We start from the raw sequence: 18466 nt of genomic DNA on the forward strand, positions 1-18466 counted from the left end.
CGCTTTCCCGTGTGGCCGTATGCGTTACCCAATCACAGAACCAGTTAAGATCCGTACGATCTATTTGACAATTAAACTCACTGCCCTGTCACCTTCTTAAATCACAACCAAATCTTGAACATCCACTCCATTTAATCAGACGTTTATCCTTTGTCGTCGTCTAACAAACCATAACTCCTCCGTTAGGTTATCAGAAAGTGCACGAAAGAGAGAAAAAAATACCGCCTTTTCGATAGGGTCGGTTGTTGAGTTGTTCCTTGCCCTTGACGATCGCTTGTGTGTGCGATTTTTAGACAAAGTGTATATGTGTGCGAGGGAAAAATGGATTCTTCATCGGCGGTAGAGGAGGCAAATTATCAGGAGAAACCGAAAAATTCCGGTGACCAAACGACGGTGAAGCGGTGGTTAACCGGAGCGGAGAAGGACGAAGGCGAGGAGGAGTGCGATGCGGAAGCTTGGGAGACACTGAGCAAAAGTTTTAAGGAAGTTCAATCGGTTTTGGATCAGAACCGGTTGTTGATTCAACAAGTGAACGAGAATCATCAGTCGAAGATTCCTGATAACATGGTCAAAAATGTTGCGTTGATTCAGGAAATTAATGGTAATATCTCAAAGGTAAGCTCTGTTTATTCGAATCTATCTGTCAATTTCGCCAACTGTGTTCATCAGCGACGCGTCAAGAACAAAAATGATAAGCTGGAGCACGCAGATTCGTGACTTGCGTTTCCCCTAAATATATATCTATATATATATATTCTGTTTTGTCGCTTAGTTTCAGTAATTCTCGATCATATCTTAATAATGCTTTTAAGCTATTTGTGTTCCAAGAGTTTGGTATTATCTCTATTCTCGGAGTCTTTTTGAGTGTTTATTTGGATTGTGTCGTGTACGTTCGTGCATGGGGTGTCTTAGTTTTGGATGACGTTTGGGGTTTTATTGTGACTGATCGTATCTAGAAATGAAGATCTGAATGAACTAGTGATTTGTTTATTTTTGTTGATTAAGGACAGATTGATTGATGCTGGACTTCTAATTGATTATCTACCATCGCAATGGTTTTGTTTTCTTTGAGTTGCCACACCGGTGCTTGAATTGTTGTTCCCTAAATATGTATAAATTTCCTTAAATACACAATTATCTTGACATAGTTTTCCGAATTGAGAAAATTTCTAATTACTTAGATTCAGATATAATAGGAATACACTTTATGATGCCTATACTCGAAGTGCCATTAAATCAAACACCTTCAGATATAATAAGGGTGTAGATCGTGTTGATTTTGAGTAGAATCTTAGGTACAGATTCACATCGAGTATACTTCCATGGATGAAGAAGCAAAATCGACAAGGGTGAAAACATCAACCTGATTTAGCTGAGGGAGGGTAGTGTAGTGATGAAGCTTTAGATGAATGATCTCTCTCCATATATTGTTGATAACCTTGTTTAAAATTGTTTGAAGACAAGTTTATTCTGGGACAAAACTTAAGGTGAAAAAAGCATAAATTTGGTAACGAGGGAGTCACTTGACATATGAGGTAAAAGATGTTTACCAGATGATGCTATAAACCGAAGGTACTTGAGCCGGCAATTGGTTGAGGGTATTGAGGGGTAAGGAATGGGAATGATAACGAAAAATGTGGTTTGGTTTGATATAATATAATAGGTCTATCACCGTAGAGCCATTAATTTCCATATCTGACCAAATTGGGCAGAATGGAAATTTTATCCCTATTCCCGTCTCCTGCATTCCCATTTCCATTTACATTCTCGTTCCGAAGTTTTAATCTGATAGAAAATGTTTTAGCTTAAAATATTAGTTCTCAGTATGTATGTTTGTTTATTTGTGTTTGTGGTGTTGAGCATGAACTGACTGAATTTTTTTTATGTCCATCTGATAGAAAATGTTTTTGGCTTAAAATGTTAGCTCTCAATATATGGTGTGCCAGTAATTGGATTTAGTTTCCAGTTTTCTCCATGTATTGGTATTTGCTTTTGTGGCCAAGATGTTTGTGTACCTTCTGACTTTACCATGTGCACTTCAATACAAATGTTCAAACATTAGTTGATGCCAGTACTACTTAATGTCCTTGAATGATGATGAAATAAACGATTCATCAATAATTTGCAATGGTGATGATTGGTAAATAGTTAATGTAACTTGGGTTTTTGCCAATTAAATTAAATGTTACCATGGGGTATTAGTTTACATGCTGTTTTAAGACATTGCAGGAGATCTTATGGACTGATCTTATAAATTGCCTGGTCTATTGTGTTATGTTGTTTGTTGTATAACTCTTCCGGAGTCATTCATGGGTCGTAAGAGTTTCTATCATATAGAATGCATGTTGAATATGAACAATCTACACGAAATGCTTTTTTAGATTGTGTTAATTGTGATTCACATAATAGATTGTGGGTGTCTCTAAGTCAGTTTTTTGAGTAGGAGGGTATTTGTATGAATGCACTGGTGTACATGCCTTGGACTACTGGCCAACAAGGCAATAATATGAGACAGGTAATAGAACAATTTGGTTTGGGGGTCTCATAAGGTGCATTTGTGGATGTATGCCATTTGGATTGGGTGATGTAAAGTTCTCTTCATGATTCTTTGCCTAACATTCTGTCCACAACCTTTTGGTATCCACCATGTTTGATATGTTTTCGCTTGTCCCTGGTTTCTTTTAGGGTCCTCTAGATGCCACTTTGATTCTGACACCTGCTGCTGATATCAACTTCTGATTGGAGGTAAGTCACCATTATGAGTTTGGAGTCCAATGTCACAGTTCCCCTAGTTCTCGAGCTGGGTTAACTTGATCATCCCTCAGGTACTGAACTGCCTACAAGCATCCTTCAAGGGAGGCTTATTGCTAGTCTAGAATTCTGTAGGAAAGACTCCTCGGGATGGTGCAGGGGTCTCTTGTATCATATAATAGGTTTCTCTAGTATCTCTTGATATATGGATCGAGTATGTTTGGTAGTAAAATCTAAGAGCATGTGACTAGAATGTTTCTAGCTTCAGAGAATCTGTTGTATCTAGCATCTACAATGCTCATTAGGGGAAACCTCATTTGCAAACCATCCAAGAAATCTACAATCAATACAACAACATTCTTTCTGTTCAAGTTTTTCTAGAAATTTCCAACCAAGTCCCTAAGCAAGCAGTTTAGACCAACTTAGCACTCCAAAAAGCGAGTCAAGCGCTAGGCTGCAGTGTCGGGTAAGCATAAGCATTAGCCTTGATGCTAAGTGAGCGTAATTTGTCAATCCAACATCAAACAGAATCTGCTATTTTATCTGTTATCGTTCTGTGCTTTAAGCCTGTTGTTACTTTGCGCCACCAACCATCCACCTGCTGCTCTGCATTTTTTGTGTTACTTTACTTTGAGCCTGCCTTTCCTGCTAACTGATCAGCTTTGTCAATCACCATGCTTCATTGTATTGATGTAATGGTCAACTTCGAAAGTGATTGATATTACAGTTAAAAGTACACAAAAAAGCCCAAGCCCGAAGCTTGGCCCGAAGAGGCCCGGTTCTAGGTCAACTTTGTTTTCAAGGCTCAGTCAAAGCGTGGCCTTAGAAAGCCCAACCAGACCGTCTTTCAACCCCAAAGCTTGACGCCGGCCTGAAAAGTCATGGGCTTTTTTTAGTCCACCGAAAACCGGCTTGGACGGCCTGGTCCCAAACTTGAAAAGCCCGCACGTTATGGATTTCTAGTTAAATCGAGACGTTGGACCAGGATAGCAGACTAGTGGGTGGGATTTATAGCTAAAGTAGAGTGGAGGTAGGCAGTTGGAGAGGTAGAGCGTGGGAGATAGCTAGATACGGTTAGGGGCCGTTTACTAAACACTTATTCGGGTAAGCGTTTACCAAGTCATATTACCTCACCGGATGAATATGGTAAGGACTAAGAATCTTATCCGGTAAGAGTGAGACAAGGACCATGAGTCTTACCCGGTAAGTGAGGGCGATCGACTCTTACCATGGTAAGCGCTTACCGTGTGAATTGTTGCATACAATGTCGTTTTGATGGACTAAAATCTTATCCGGTAAATAATTAATAGTATTAAATTTTACCGGTAAGCACTTACCAGGTAAGTATTTGGTAAACGGCCCTTAGTAAGTTAGACTAATTAGTTATGCTTTTCTTGTACCTACCTCTATTTGTATATCATTGTTTTATCTAACCAATATTTCAAATCTTATGGTTTCTTACGTTCTCCTGTTTGTCATGCTTTTCACAAGGCAGAGTTTTCATGGAAATAATTACTCTACTCTGTGGAGTAGAGGTGATGGTTGTGTATATCTTAACCTCCTAGACAAACTCCACCTCTAGGTGGGATATAGTGAGTTCATTTGATTTGGTTTTTAAAAGCTTCCTTGAATGTTGGTTTGGTCCACTCTGATCTCTTCGTCAATTGTGACTCAAGGCTAACTGGTTCGACCCATAATTGTTCACCGTTCTCAAGCAGGCTGCAGGGACCTGGACTATTGACCGAGATCTTGGAACACATTGATGTCATAGATCGATTATTAAGGGACGTGATTGGTTGATTTTTGGTTTCATGTACTGCTTTCAGTGATATGATGTTGGAGGATTTGAATATAATAATATTGAGCTGCAAATATAGTATTTGTTGCAACTGTTATGTTATACGATATAACAAACTGATAATTATATAACTTTGATCCTTTAGTATCTTAAAGTCTAATTTATTGTGTGAGGTCTCATAATTCTATCACTACAAAACAAAGATGCTTCACTAATGGAAAAATATATCGGTAATCGGTTGGAAAATATGGCCGGGGATCATGATTACTAGCAATTTTCAAACATCAACTGAAAATTTCGTTGGTAATCTGACGGTGATTTATCACAAATCCCTAACGGCTGAAAAATCCGTTGATAAAGCCTCTTTGTTTTGTAATGTTTTTTTATTAGTATTAGTTGGATTTTTTCATTAGGGATTTTGAACTCCACTCCAATTGGAGTTGCATGTGATCTGATGTGAAACGAGTTTGGTTTGGCCTAGTCTGGGAAGAACTTGAATTGGTCCAAATCTAATAAGGTAAAAACGCAACCCAGACAAGTAACCTGGTTGACCGGTCCAAAAACGGTCACTATTGTTAAAAAAAAAATAGGATAAGAAGTTAACCGATTTAAAGAAAAAAGATTAAAATCTAGATAGATGAAAAAATGAACCAAGCTTTATCTAATTGGGTCTGGTAAGTCATGTCGTATCTCTGCCAATTCCAAGTGAAATGAAAAAATAAAACCAAACTAAACAAGTTTAATATATCACATCAGGGGTCTAGGGTATGCAGACTTGATGTCTATGAGTAGAGTAGTTGTCTTGTGAGAACCTCTACCTAGTGAAAAGTGTGTGAAATGGAGAAATACAAAAATGCTAAATTTTGAAAGGCTAGATATAAGTAACCAATAGCAATATAGATAGAAAAAGAGAAAGACCCCGATATGCTAAATTTTTAGAGATAAGAAATAAACAAGCAACAACGATATAAAGCAAATACATGAAAACTATAACCGACGGTGGAAACTACACATCTCTAAGGGGCCGTTTACCAAACGCTTACCCGGGTAAGCGCTTACCAAGTCACATTACCATACCGGATGAATAAGGCTAAGACCAAAAAACAAACCCGGTAAGAGCGAAACAAGGACCAAGAGTCTTACCCGATAAGTGAGGGCAACGACTTTTACCACGATAAGAGCTTATCGTGTAAATTGTTGCATATGGTACCGTTTCGGTGGACTAAAATCTTACCCAGTAAGTAAATAATAGTGTTGAATTTTACCGATAAGCACTTACCGGATAAGTTTTTGGTAAACAGCCCCTGTGTCTAACTTAAAGTTCTAGTAACCTAGAGCCTCCAGACCCTTTGCTCTCTCCCTTCCTCCCAACTAGATCTCGAGTCTCTGCTACTCTAATCTTGCATCTCCAATAACTCCTATTAGAGGCCATGTTCTAGAAATACCGAAAATCGTCATGCCAAATCTCAGTTGTTCATCATATGTCCTCTTCCGCCTACCCCTCCTCCTCCCCCCTTCGTCTGTCTCCTAAAAATATGACCATATCGCAAACTTCTCTCGATCAATTTATCCGTGAAAGGAGCAGCTCCCAACACTGTCCAAAAAACTCCTCTGTCAAACATGGTTGTACTACAAATCTAGCGGATCTTTCTCATTTGTGTAACTCGTATCTTCCTCTCATTGATCTTCATAATCACCCAATTTGACACATACAACATAACTGATCTGATGAGTATCCTGTAAAAGTCATATCATATACTCATATTTTTTACACAATTCACTTTTACATCATATTGCATTTTGTTTTACCACTATTCTTGAAGAGGTGAGTAATTTGCACTATCTTGTAGAGCATACATACATACATATATATATATATACATACATACATATATACATACATACATATATATATATACATACATACATACATATATATATATATATAYAYAYAYAYAYATATATAYAYAYAYATATAYAYATATATATATATATATCCTCCAAACGGTATATTTAGATATATAACCTTAATTGTGACATTTTGATGAATATAAAAGATTCTTTGCCATATATTTGGTCGTCTACTAGGACGTAATTTGTATAGGGTAGAAAAGTATTTGAAAATTAAAATTGTACGCAAATAATAATTTTTTGTATCATTTGAACCTCGTGTAGTTTGCAATCTAACAATGAAAATCTCATCAAATATGGCAAATTTAATTTAATGGTCTACCTCCGAGACATCTGTGCCTAGGACTCGTCATTCTATAATATATTTGTCTGTCTAAAGGCATGTTTGTTGGCAATTAAATGAGTTTAATAGAATTCACAGCTTATTCGGTCAACTATACACGACTATTTGGTAGTGGTTTAATGATATACAAAGTGACTTATTAACATAAGGTCAAGTTTTTTACAAACCTGTCCCTCCAAATTAAAAACACAAATCATCCAAAATAAAAACTTTCTCAATCTTTAGACATATTGGTTTATACATACAATTTTATACATACATGACTTAATGAAAAATCAATCAAAACTCCCAACACTATCGGAAATTAAAGTTTCACATGAGATAGATTTGGACATTTCTATGATCGGTTTTTACTGACCCAGGTTTTTGGTTGGAAAATATATCTTTAAGGGTGAGTTTGGTACACTGGACATGACAGTAGAACAGAACAGGGATCTATGTCTCATGTTTGGCATGATTTTTATGTGGAACAGACAGGAACATACCATCCCATGGAACAAGGTGGAACAAACTTATATTTTACCAATATAACCTCAAAATAAAACTTAATTATCTTCCAAAACATCAAATAGGTCTCCTTTTTACATTTTATTCATTCTTAAATTTTATTTATTGTATTTTATGTTTCTTAAACTTTCATTTAGTGTACTCAAAATATTATTTTTATACGGTTTTTATATTTTTATTAATTTATGTAATTTATTATATAGATTAATAATAAAAAATAATGTAGAAAAGAGATAAAAATAAAAATTAGAAACTACATACACTTTTTATTTGATGTCATTTTAATTGTTTTAACGACAACTTTCTAATAATATATATTTTGTTATAAAAAATAATTATTCTATTATAATTTAATAAATTACATTAATTAATTAAAATAAATAACTCATTAGAGATAAATTGATCATTTTACTTATTTTGTTCTGTTCTATTTTATCTTACCAAACATTGAACCGTTGTTATATCCTATCATGTTCTATCTAAACACCAAATACACCCCTTGTGACGTAAATGAGAAAATATTGTTATCATGTAAGGGTCGAATCGATAAATTGAAAAACTTCAGGGGGTTCAAGTGTAAATACTAGATTAGAGAAAAAGTCGGTCGTTAGAGTAGGATGCGGGAAACGCAATCAAGTGGTTGTTGAGCTCCCCCATTTCTACCGTGTGAGAAAGAGGAGAGAGAGAACTGCGACGAACGGAGACGAATTTTGATTTCACAAAACAGGTTTGGATCTATGCTACGACGCCACATTGCCATCAATCACCATTAACATCAAGATCAAGCTTGAAATATGGCATTGTTTTCGAGAAAAATAGCTCGAATTCCTTCTCCCGTCCTTCGTTTCTTTGGTGTGTTGTTCATATTCACTCTCGCGTTTCTTCTCCTCCTTGAGGTACAGCGCTCTATTCTTACTCATTTACTTGTACCATATTCAAATGGATTTATCATATTTACAAGATCGATTCAGCAATTTGAATCCGGTAAAGCTTTGCTATAGTAAGGATTTCCAGCAAAACTAGGTGGTTTTGATAATTTTCTATCATAAACTTGCTATGCTGCCATGGAATTCTTTTCACCCTTTGAGATTTCTGTACAAGTTTTAGATATATGTTTGTATGTGTAAAGCTTGCTATGACAGCAATGGCTGCAAAACTACGTGGGTTTGATGCTATTGCAATCATAAGATTGCCATTATTCTTCCATGGTGTTGTTTTACCCTTTTAAAAGTTATAGTACGAGTTTTCTGTATATGTGGAATGTGGATTTGTTTGTTGATGCTGGCATTTGGTCAAACAGGTGGACAACTTGGCTAGTCAGACAAAAACTATTATTGGTCATAACTTAGAACCGACTCCATGGCATGCATTCCCTGCCAAGACTTTCGAAAATGAAACAAAGATCGGTCGAGCTTCCATGATTGTACGATGTTCTTATCTTTCTTGCCGAACCAAGTCAAAAGATGGACAGACTATGTTAACTGATGAATCAGAAAAATGCCCTGTTTTTTACGGATGGATACATCATGACCTTGAACCTTGGTCTAAAACTCGGATTTCACACACCCTTTTGATGGAAGCCAAAAAATTTGCCTCTTTGCATATAGTGATCATTGGTGGAAAACTCTATGTGGAGTATTACTATGACTGTGTGCAGAGCCGGGCTTTGTTTACGGTTTGGGGATTGTTACAGCTCCTTAGGAGGTATCCAGGGATGGTTCCAGATGTGGAATTGATGTTTGATTGCATGGACAGACCTATTATTCACAGGGACAGTCACTCTGCTATGCCTTTGCCGATTTTTCGCTATTGCACCACACCTGATCATTTTGACATCCCATTTCCTGACTGGTCTTTCTGGGGTTGGTAAGTTCAAATCATTGGTTTTCTTCAGCACATTCTTTGAATTTTATATGCAAATGAATTATAGATCTTTTGGATGACTCTGCCTCAAACTTGTGGCAACTTTTACCACATCTTTTCTTTGTCTATTGCTGTATTGCAGTGAGGAGGGATGACAAACATTTAATGGAAAGAGAAATAAATTTATGACAATTCCATGGAACTGTTGACTAGGACAATAATTAAGAGTGTTTTTATCTGGGTGTGTAGATTGTAACATATTAAGTGTGTTCTGTCTATTAGAGTTGTGACACCAACTATTTGTGAACTGGAGTTTAAGAAATATTTTTTGTTCTAAAGTTACACGGCTGACTCTCTTCTTCCTTATGTGAATTTGAGGTTCTTGCATTGATGAATATTCCTATGTGAATTTGAGGTTCTTGCATTGATGAATATTCTTATTGTTATGGAAGGATTCACAACAAACCAAAGGGCCTTTGGCCTCGCAGTATCTGGGTAACTAGTAGAGCTCAGCCTCCCAGGAGATCAAGGGTTCAAACCTCACCAAAGATGAGGAGAGTACGTGAGTTCATTTGCATTATATAAATATCATATACTTCAAAAAAGGATTAAAACTTTTCAAATAATAGACGAGACTATATGCAATTCTATCAAATGTAGATATTGATTTGGACATAGGATATAGTTACATCGATATACTGTCTGACTAAAGCACATAAGCATGGCATGTGCTCATCTATTTTCTACTTCTTCAACGGAGAATTTAGGAGTGTACCTTTGGAGTAACCTGTGACAGGAAGGTCAGGAAATTGATGTTGAGCATGCAAGGTAATTGCGCTATAAACCAGTCTACGACTTTGGCCAAATTTTGTAAGAAAATCAGTTACCATGGGATGGTCAGGATAATAGTTTTCTGAGACTCTACTGTTTAGTTTTCTTCTTATAGCAGGGACAATCTTCCTTTCATGAACATACTACCAAATTCATGAATTATATGTAATACAAATCCTAGAAACAAGCGGTGATGTAGAAAAATGTCAAACAAGTTGAACTCGGTGCCTAATGCTCATGTATTCGACTGCGTTAACGTGCACTTTCTTGTAATGAGTCATTCCCACCTTCCAGAGGAGGGAAGTTTGCCGGTTTATTTAGAGGGGGCACTTTGCTCATGGATTAGAGAGATCAAAGATGCCTGTATCACTCAGAGAAATTTGGTGTCTGATTTGTAAAGTTTCTTGGAACTACTATAGTGTGTGTGTTAATGGAAGACATGGCTATAGGAAATTTATGTAATTTAACATAGACTTAGTTTTATTAGGATTGCCTTTTTCTACAACAAAGAATTTAGATAGGGGAAACTTTTGCTTATAAACAAAATGTTAAATTAAATTTGAAAAACATAGTGAAGGGAAGATCAGTGGAACTTTTATTTTAATCAAAGGTGAAGGTAAAAGCTTTACTTGCTATCTATAGAGTTAGAGAGTTGATGAAATTTGGAGGACCCCCTTTGCACTAACCAGTACTGCTATGGGTATTTTCCATCAGGGCAGAAGTTCACCTGGGACCTTGGCAAGAAGAATTTCAAAGCATTAAGCAAGGTTCACAAGTGATCAGTTGGGAAAAGAAGTTCCCATATGCATATTGGAAAGGAAACCCAGATGTTAACTCTCGAGTTCGCGAAGAATTGCTCTTCTGCAATGACACAAATAAGTGGGGAGCGCAAATATTGCGTCAGGTACATATGTGGTTAAATGATTAACAAACGTTTAATGTTTTTCAAATGATAAACTGTATATAATTTTCTGCTGTTACGTGAAATCTTACCTTTTCTGATTTAACATTCCATTACAGAATTGGACACAGGAAATATTAGATGGATTCAAGAACTCCAAATTATCTAGCCAGTGCAATCATCGGTAACTTACAATTATCTATTTACCAATTATCAGCATTACAAAAATTTATGTTATAACTACCTCATTTGTCCATCTGCCATCATTAATAACTTTAATGATATTGATCTGGGCCCACAATGCTCCGTTCTTATATCATTTGAGGTCAACTTTGGTTTGTAGGATTGGATAGGATTTGGAGGGATTTGGAATTCACTTCCATTCAAATCCCATGTTTGGTTTAAAGATTGCTTGGATTTGAAATCCCACAAACATGGGATTTAGAAATCCCATGGGGTTTGTCGGTATTTCGTGGATTTCATAGGATTTGTGTGTAATAATGTTTTAAAATATGTTGAAAACTTTTGTTTCGTAATAATCAATTAATAGAAAACTAAATTGATTATTTTTATGATTATTTATATTTTGTTTTTATAAAATTATTCATAAAGATGGAATTCAATTCCTTTCTAAATCCTGCAAACCAAACACACACAAATTTCCAAATTCTTCCAAATCCAAATGCTCCAAGTCCAAATCCTTCCGCGAAATCCAAATTCCTCAAAACCATTTCATCAAATAAAACGCCTCCTAAGGGTATTTTTAGACTATTTTTGAACAAATGGTCAGACATTTTTCACAAAACAGCCACGCTAAAGGTCAAGCATGCTTACATCCTACCTCTCCCAAACCTTGCTTTTGAGTGGATTATATTGGATTTGTTTGATTTGGTCACACTCATTGTTCTGAAGTTACTTGTTTAGTCAAACATTGCTATTTTCTTAGGGCAGAGAGGGTATATGTTTCTATCCTCTTGGAAGCTTGGATTTTCATCAGTTGTCAAAAGTGTAATATCTGCTATATCTGTAACTTGTGGAGATTAATGATCCATTCTCATATGTTTATGCAGGTATAAGATATATGCTGAGGGCTATGCTTGGTCTGTAAGCTTAAAGTATATACTTTCATGTGGTTGTGTTCCTCTTATAATCAAACCAAAGTATGAGGATTTCTTCAGCCGAGGCCTCTTCCCCATGCAAAACTACTGGCCTATCTCCTCCGAAAACATATGTCGATCCATTAAAACTGCAGTCGATTGGGGGAATTCACATCCATCTGAGGTAAAGCTTTCGTATTTCTTGCTCATGTTACTCCCTCTGGCCGTGAAAATTGGAATGTTTGTCTTCATACAAGTTCACAAAATTGTTTGACTATTTGCCAAATATATAAGAGAGTAAACAAAAACAGTCTTTCTACCATTGGGGTAGAGCAAGGTCTGCATACATCTTATCCCGACTCTACCTCTATGTGAGATCTACTGGATTCTCTGGGTTTGGTTAGGTTTGGTTTTCTGAGAGAGTAAACACGTGGAGACCACAAAACTTACCATTGAACTCACCATTTTTTTCGTTCTTTATAAGGGCAAGAACATGCATTAACTCACATTTTTTTCTATAAAAAAATGCTACAACGAGTGTGGTGATGTCCATAGATTTGGTCCATCTAAAATGTCTAAATGATTCTGTAACTATGTTTCAGTTAGTAAATGATTGGTAAATCAGTGATTCCATCATTATGGTGAATGTCATCGTCGTTTTCAGCCTAGGCTTTTGTCAATAATATACCAAGCACCAGAAGTTTTGTATCTCTAGAAATGCTTAGATGTACATCTTCCATTTTCTTGAAATCTTGGTAAATTTGACTTGGGACATAGCGTTTATGGAAATTGGTTAATCACCTCTCCCATCTAAATACCAAATGAACCCAATATATCTCATACAAATGTAGTTTTTGGGATAGGATGTATGCAAACCGTGCCTCTCTCCTAGAGGGTAGGAGGCTATTTCCATAAGGACCCCGACTTGTAAAACAAAAGGAAAAGGAACAAGCAGACACGCGAGAAAAGTAGCATAGTAACTTGAGAAACTTGCAGAAAAATGAAACAGTTGCAATTTTCATGAAACAAGTCCGAGTATTACTTAACGTGCTTCCATATTCATATTAATCAATGATTGTTGTTCTTTTTCGGGGGTCTAACAGGCAAAGGCAATAGGAAAAGCAGTGCAAGATTTCATGGAGCGGATGAACATTGAGCGGATATATGATTACATGTTTCATCTGATCACCGAGTATGCGAAGCTGCAGGATTTCAAGCCAGTTCGGCCTTCAACTGCCCTAGAAGAGTGTATCAGCTCTCTGCTTTGTTATGCTGATGAAAACCAACGTGGATACCTCGAAAGGTCAGCCACCTCCCCTTCACCATCTCCTCCTTGCAAACTCCCTCCTCCGAATGCTGAAATGATCAAGAAATGGTTAGAAGCCAAAAACGAAATTTTGAATAAAACCCAACTAATAATCTAGCTGCTATTGCTAATGCTTCTTTCTTGTGTAGAGTAGCTAGTTTTAGTTGTATAGTCGGTATGTGTAGTTATTATTGGTATCTCGTGATCACGAAAAGGGACAAACGAATTGTATTCTAGATATGATTCGGTTAGTAACATTGTTGTTAACGATTGTAATGGGTAAATAAGTAATTTCAATCTCGTATCGTGGTGGTTGTCATTGCCATTTTTTGTTGGACGACAATATAGTATCTACACTACGTACTAAGGTCCGAATATCAAATAACAAGCAAACCCAACAACCATGCGCAATACGTACTAAGGATCCCAAAAGGTTTGTTCTTTAAATGCTAACAACAAGACCAATAACTATCACAACACAAAACCACTTGGGTTGTGCCATATTGGTTAAGACTAGGGGATGTACAAATCTCATCTTCCCTGGGTTCGAACCCAGGTGCTACCAAAGCCCTTGTGGCCATGGAGATTCATCTGCGATGACTCCAAACCATTGTGGTCGCCTGGAGATTAGTCGGTGCATATAAGTTGATCCGAACACCTACAGTTATCCAAATACAATATTGTATATTGTACTTTGAAAAATCTACCTATTATAGTAATAGGTAACTTTTTACATTTTTGAACCGGTTAATTCTTGCTCTTTTTTTCTTACTTGACTTAAATGAGTTGATGTAGATTATACATAAATATAATTCTGATTATAATTTTTTTTTAACAAATTACTCAATAAAAAATCCAATAATTCATATATCACCGGGAGTATATGTTTTTAGTTCATCTTTTTATATTAAATTGTATCAAATTAAATTATAGAGTAACATATTATTTAAACAAATATGATATATTTTTAAAGATAAAATATTTTGTTTTAAAAAATATAACATTTCTTATTTTCTTCGTTCTAATTTTAAAATGTTAGCTAGATAGGTTGTGATTTACAAAATCTACTTAATATTGTTATATTAATGAATACTTATATTATTCGATTAAATTAATATATAATATGTAAATGACGTTAGCAGTATGTTAACGTGGACATCCTTCATGAAGAGTGAAATCTGGTAGCATGTGTCATGTCATCTTAATTCTAACCAAAACATTATCTGTTGTTATAATGGGTATATTTTTTGTATGATACAATGCCTTAATAAAAATAATTTGAAAGTATATTATTATAATAATGAAAAATGAAAGCACAATGATATAATACGCAAACTTATAAAAGTAGATTATTATTTCATGCATTTAGCCTCGTTTTTAATCAGATATTTCATTTTGTACAGTTATCGGAAATGTTTTATCAAATTGAATAAATTCGCTCTTCGTTTTCGTCCCAAAACAATGTTAGAAAAATAATTAAATGGATCTTAAAAGTCGTTATTCGTTTTACAACTGTTTTTAAATAATGAAATTGATTGTGTTCTAAACCTCCACGACTTCCATGAAATAAAAAGCAAAAAGTGCTTAATTTTGTATTATCATGTTCAGACAAATGGAATACTCTTTAATTTTGGCGCATCACATTACAATTAAAACTATGTCGTTTCTCAAAAAATTCAGACATGTTTTTAGTGAAAGTCACGTTAACCATTAATGGGGTGTTTATTAGGATCGCTTATTTAAAATAACTTACGTTTTTTTTTTTGTAAAGGTGCTTATTAAATTATGTGTTATCATATCGGAGTTTTGTAAAAGTATTTGGATTAGTTTATAGCGGTACCAAAAAGCAATAAGCTGATAAGTTGTCTTTTAGTGTTTGACAAATTTTGCTTATACATGTAAAATGACAAAAAAGAACAATCTTTCATATTATTGACTTATGGGAGTGTTTGGGATTGCTTATTAATTTATTTGAATTTTTTAACATGTAAAAATGTATTTTTCATCATTTATAAAAATATCTTTGACAAAAATTTATATCAGTAAAATTAGTAATTAACAAACATTAATAAAACAGGGTTAAAATGCTAATAAACAATTTTTCACAAGTCATGAATGATTAACTTATCAAAAACTGCTTATTAAAAGCAGTTTTATTTTTCCTCATCCAAGCACTAGTATTTAGCTTATCACCGGTACCAGACTGAAATAAGTTAAAAAAAACACCTAAAATAAGCAATCCCAAACACCCCCTAAGTTTAGAGTCGAACCATCTACTCAGGGACGTTTTAGTCTTTTTAGAGGTTGTTTTATACATAAAACTTTTGATGACATTATAAAAGGAGATATTAAATATATGAGTGAAGTTCCGGAGAAACCCATAAAAGATTAAAAACTGAAAAACACTTTAATAATCAGTTATTTTATGGTATGCATATGCTCATACACGTAATTGAAAATGTTTCAATGGTTTATATGCACGTGTGGAAGCCGTACAAATTACTTGTATGTACATGTGCATATAACACAGTTAAACGGTTATTAGATATTCCTCAGTTTTTCATTTGTTTCAGTTTTTCATGTGCATATTAGATTTTATTTTTCAATTAATTTTTTTCTGTTTTAAATTGGATCTCACGGATTAGCAAGTTCTTGAAAGAAGGACCTACTGTCTGTCTGTATATAGGGTCAAAGTTCAGAGGAAAACGCTAAGTAAATGGAAAACCGGAAACCTGTGAAAAATCTAATGAAAAGATATATAAATATCGGTGTTAAATTGACGAAAAAAATATGATTGATTTTTGGTGTAATTTGTTTTGTTTGAATTTTAATCATATTTCGTATTCTTTTCGGTTTAAAAAATAGGGATGGAAGATTTTATAATCTAAAAATAAAGTTGTAACGGGCTCTTTAATCACATCCATTTGATCATTTAATTTAATGGTTGATGAAGTGTTTCCGATTTTTCATTTTTTTAAGGTTTTCTTCTGAACCTCTCTCTCTCTCTCTCTCCCAATTTGTAAAAACCTTACAAACTAATTACAACCAATCACATAAATCCATTTGTTTTTTTTAATTTATAAGGGTATTATGGTCATTTGAATTTACAATAGTTATGTTTGGTAATTATGTAATATTGATAGATAAGTTTGGTAACAACATAGTATTTATATAAATATGGATGATATATTGATTAGAACAATATGAGCAAAGATTTAACTGAGGTATCCATTAAATTTTTTTAAAAAAATCATCACCTTTTAAAAAATGTAGAATAATTTTGTTTAAAAAATCGCCACTAATTTCTGATGAAACAGACTCAAACTGTTCAATAAAAAACAGGGGCATATATGATTGCATTATGTTCGTATATATAACAGCTGTAATGAAACATATTTATATTCATAGATATGTATAATAGTTTGTAATGAAACATGTTCATATGTATAACATATTCATATGTATAACAGCTGTAATGAAGCAGATTCATAGAACATGTTTTTCCCTGTTTTCCCCTTCCGTGTCTCCAATATGATTTTTTGTTTTTTTTTTACTTTACTTAATTTATTTCAATCTTGGTCTTTCATCCATATTTATATAAATAAAATATGGATGATTATTGATTATAACAATATTAGCAAAGATTTAACTGAGGTATCCATTAATTTTTTCAAAAAAAATCGTCACATTTAAAAAAATGTAGAATAATTTTGTTTAAAAAATCGTCACTAATTTTCAATGAAACAGACTCAAATTGTTCAATTAAACAGGATAATTTTCAATGAAACAGGGTCATATATGATTGCATCATGTTTATATGTATAACAGTTGTAATGAAACAAGTTTATATTCATAGGTATGTATAACAGCTTGTAATGAAACAGATTCATATATATAACAACTGTAATGAAACATGTTCATAGGTCATATATGGTTATATCAGGTACATATGTATAACAACTATAATGAAACAGATTCATAGAACATGTTTGTCCCCGTTTTCCCCTTCTGTGTCTCCAATATGATTTTTTTTTTACTTTTACTTAATTAGTTTGTTTCAATCTTCGTTTTTCATCAAAAAAATGGATGGATTTGATTAGTTTGTAAAGTTTGTATGAAATGGATGGTTTGCAAAATAATTTTTTTTTCTCTCTCTTTATATATATAGGGGTCTAATCAAATGAGAACTAATTAGTTTGTAGAAACTGTGAGAACCAATATTAACCACAAATCAATAGATAAATTAGAAAATTTATAATTTTAGCAATTTTGAATTAAAATATTAATGCAAGGATATTTTTGGTATTTTAAAACTTTTCTCCCTCCTCTCTTCTCTCTCCGGCCACCGTCCTCTGGTGATACTACAATGATATCACAATGCATCATATATGTGCTTGGGTATCACATTGATGTCGTTTGTGTGGTCGATCGAAGATGTAACACAGTGGTATCACTATGCATCTTATATATGATTAGGTATCACAATGTATCTTTTGTTTAACAGAGTAAATATTTTTAGGTATAACAGTGGTATCATAGTGGTATCATCGGAGGACGGTGGCCGGAGGCCGGAGAAGTGGCCGGAGAGAGAAGAGAGGAGAGAGGAGATTTTTAAAATACCAAAAATATCCTTGCATTAAGATTTTAATTTAAAATTACYAAATTTATAAATTTCCTAATTTATCTATTGATTTGTGGTTAATATTAGTTCTCACAGTTACCACAAACAACTCAGTTCTCCCTTGAATAGGCCCTTATATATATACACACACATATATATATATATATATATATATATATGCACACACGGAGAGAGAGAATCAAACGAAAATGATACTTATTTAAAAGAATACGAGAATAGTTGTGAGTCAATCATTTCATTAAATAATACTTTAAGTAATTACTTCTAAAAATAAATAAATAAAGGTATAAAAATAATTTAGTTATATAAATGTTATTGAAAGTATTTATTTAAGATTCTATTTTTTCAATATGATCTAATTTTTTATTTAAAAAAACATTTTATATTCACTGCATTTAAAATAAGTGTATTTAGTTTTTTTATTTAGAGCAATATTTTTAAAATTACATTTTTTTTTCAAAATCGATGTGATTTACAATTAATTAATTATTTTCAAAATATTTTTCTAATTATATG

At 34.0% G+C, this 18466-nt stretch overlaps 2 protein-coding genes across 7 annotated transcripts; both read left to right on the plus strand.

The window, feature by feature from the left end:
• The first annotated feature begins 230 nt into the window (after positions 1 to 230).
• Positions 231 to 4785, plus strand: LOC112507928 (protein EARLY FLOWERING 4-like). Of its 5 annotated transcripts, none has more exons than XM_025112682.1 (3): positions 231 to 615; positions 2686 to 2745; positions 4428 to 4785. In XM_025112682.1, the coding sequence occupies exons 1-2, from the start codon at positions 322 to 324 to the stop codon at positions 2737 to 2739; spliced, it is 348 nt and encodes a 115-aa protein (XP_024968450.1). In that variant the 5' UTR covers positions 231 to 321; the 3' UTR covers positions 2740 to 2745; positions 4428 to 4785. The 5 variants fall into 5 exon arrangements, with proteins under 5 accessions (XP_024968450.1, XP_024968449.1, XP_024968451.1 ...); XM_025112681.1 differs by having other exon boundaries at positions 4470 to 4783; XM_025112683.1 differs by lacking the exon at positions 4428 to 4785 and adding an exon at positions 2826 to 3878.
• Positions 4786 to 7982: 3197 nt separating this feature from the next.
• LOC112507400 (O-glucosyltransferase rumi homolog) lies at positions 7983 to 13601 on the plus strand. 2 transcript variants are annotated; one of them, XM_025111976.1, is made up of 7 exons: positions 7983 to 8206; positions 8611 to 9176; positions 9626 to 9735; positions 10724 to 10908; positions 11025 to 11089; positions 11976 to 12186; positions 13106 to 13601. In XM_025111976.1, the coding sequence occupies exons 1-7, from the start codon at positions 8105 to 8107 to the stop codon at positions 13424 to 13426; spliced, it is 1560 nt and encodes a 519-aa protein (XP_024967744.1). In that variant the 5' UTR covers positions 7983 to 8104; the 3' UTR covers positions 13427 to 13601. The 2 variants fall into 2 exon arrangements, with proteins under 2 accessions (XP_024967744.1, XP_024967745.1); XM_025111977.1 differs by lacking the exon at positions 9626 to 9735 and having other exon boundaries at positions 10719 to 10908.
• The last annotated feature ends 4865 nt before the right edge of the window (positions 13602 to 18466 follow it).

The sequence above is a fragment of the Cynara cardunculus genome (genome assembly GCF_001531365.2).
Source record: "Cynara cardunculus var. scolymus isolate 2C chromosome LG 2, CcrdV1, whole genome shotgun sequence".
Taxonomy (NCBI): Eukaryota; Viridiplantae; Streptophyta; class Magnoliopsida; order Asterales; family Asteraceae; genus Cynara; species Cynara cardunculus.

Coding starts and splice junctions, on each gene's coding strand:
- LOC112507928 (XM_025112682.1), top strand. CDS start 322: ATGGATTCTTCATCGGCGGTAGAGGAGGCAAATTATCAGGAGAAACCG. Junction 616..2,685: donor TTAATGGTAATATCTCAAAG/GTAAGCTCTGTT, acceptor GGTTTCTTTTAG/GGTCCTCTAGATGCCACTTT.
- LOC112507400 (XM_025111976.1), top strand. CDS start 8,105: ATGGCATTGTTTTCGAGAAAAATAGCTCGAATTCCTTCTCCCGTCCTT. Junction 9,736..10,723: donor ACCAAAGATGAGGAGAGTAC/GTGAGTTCATTT, acceptor CCATCAGGGCAG/AAGTTCACCTGGGACCTTGG. Junction 12,187..13,105: donor GGAATTCACATCCATCTGAG/GTAAAGCTTTCG, acceptor GGGGTCTAACAG/GCAAAGGCAATAGGAAAAGC.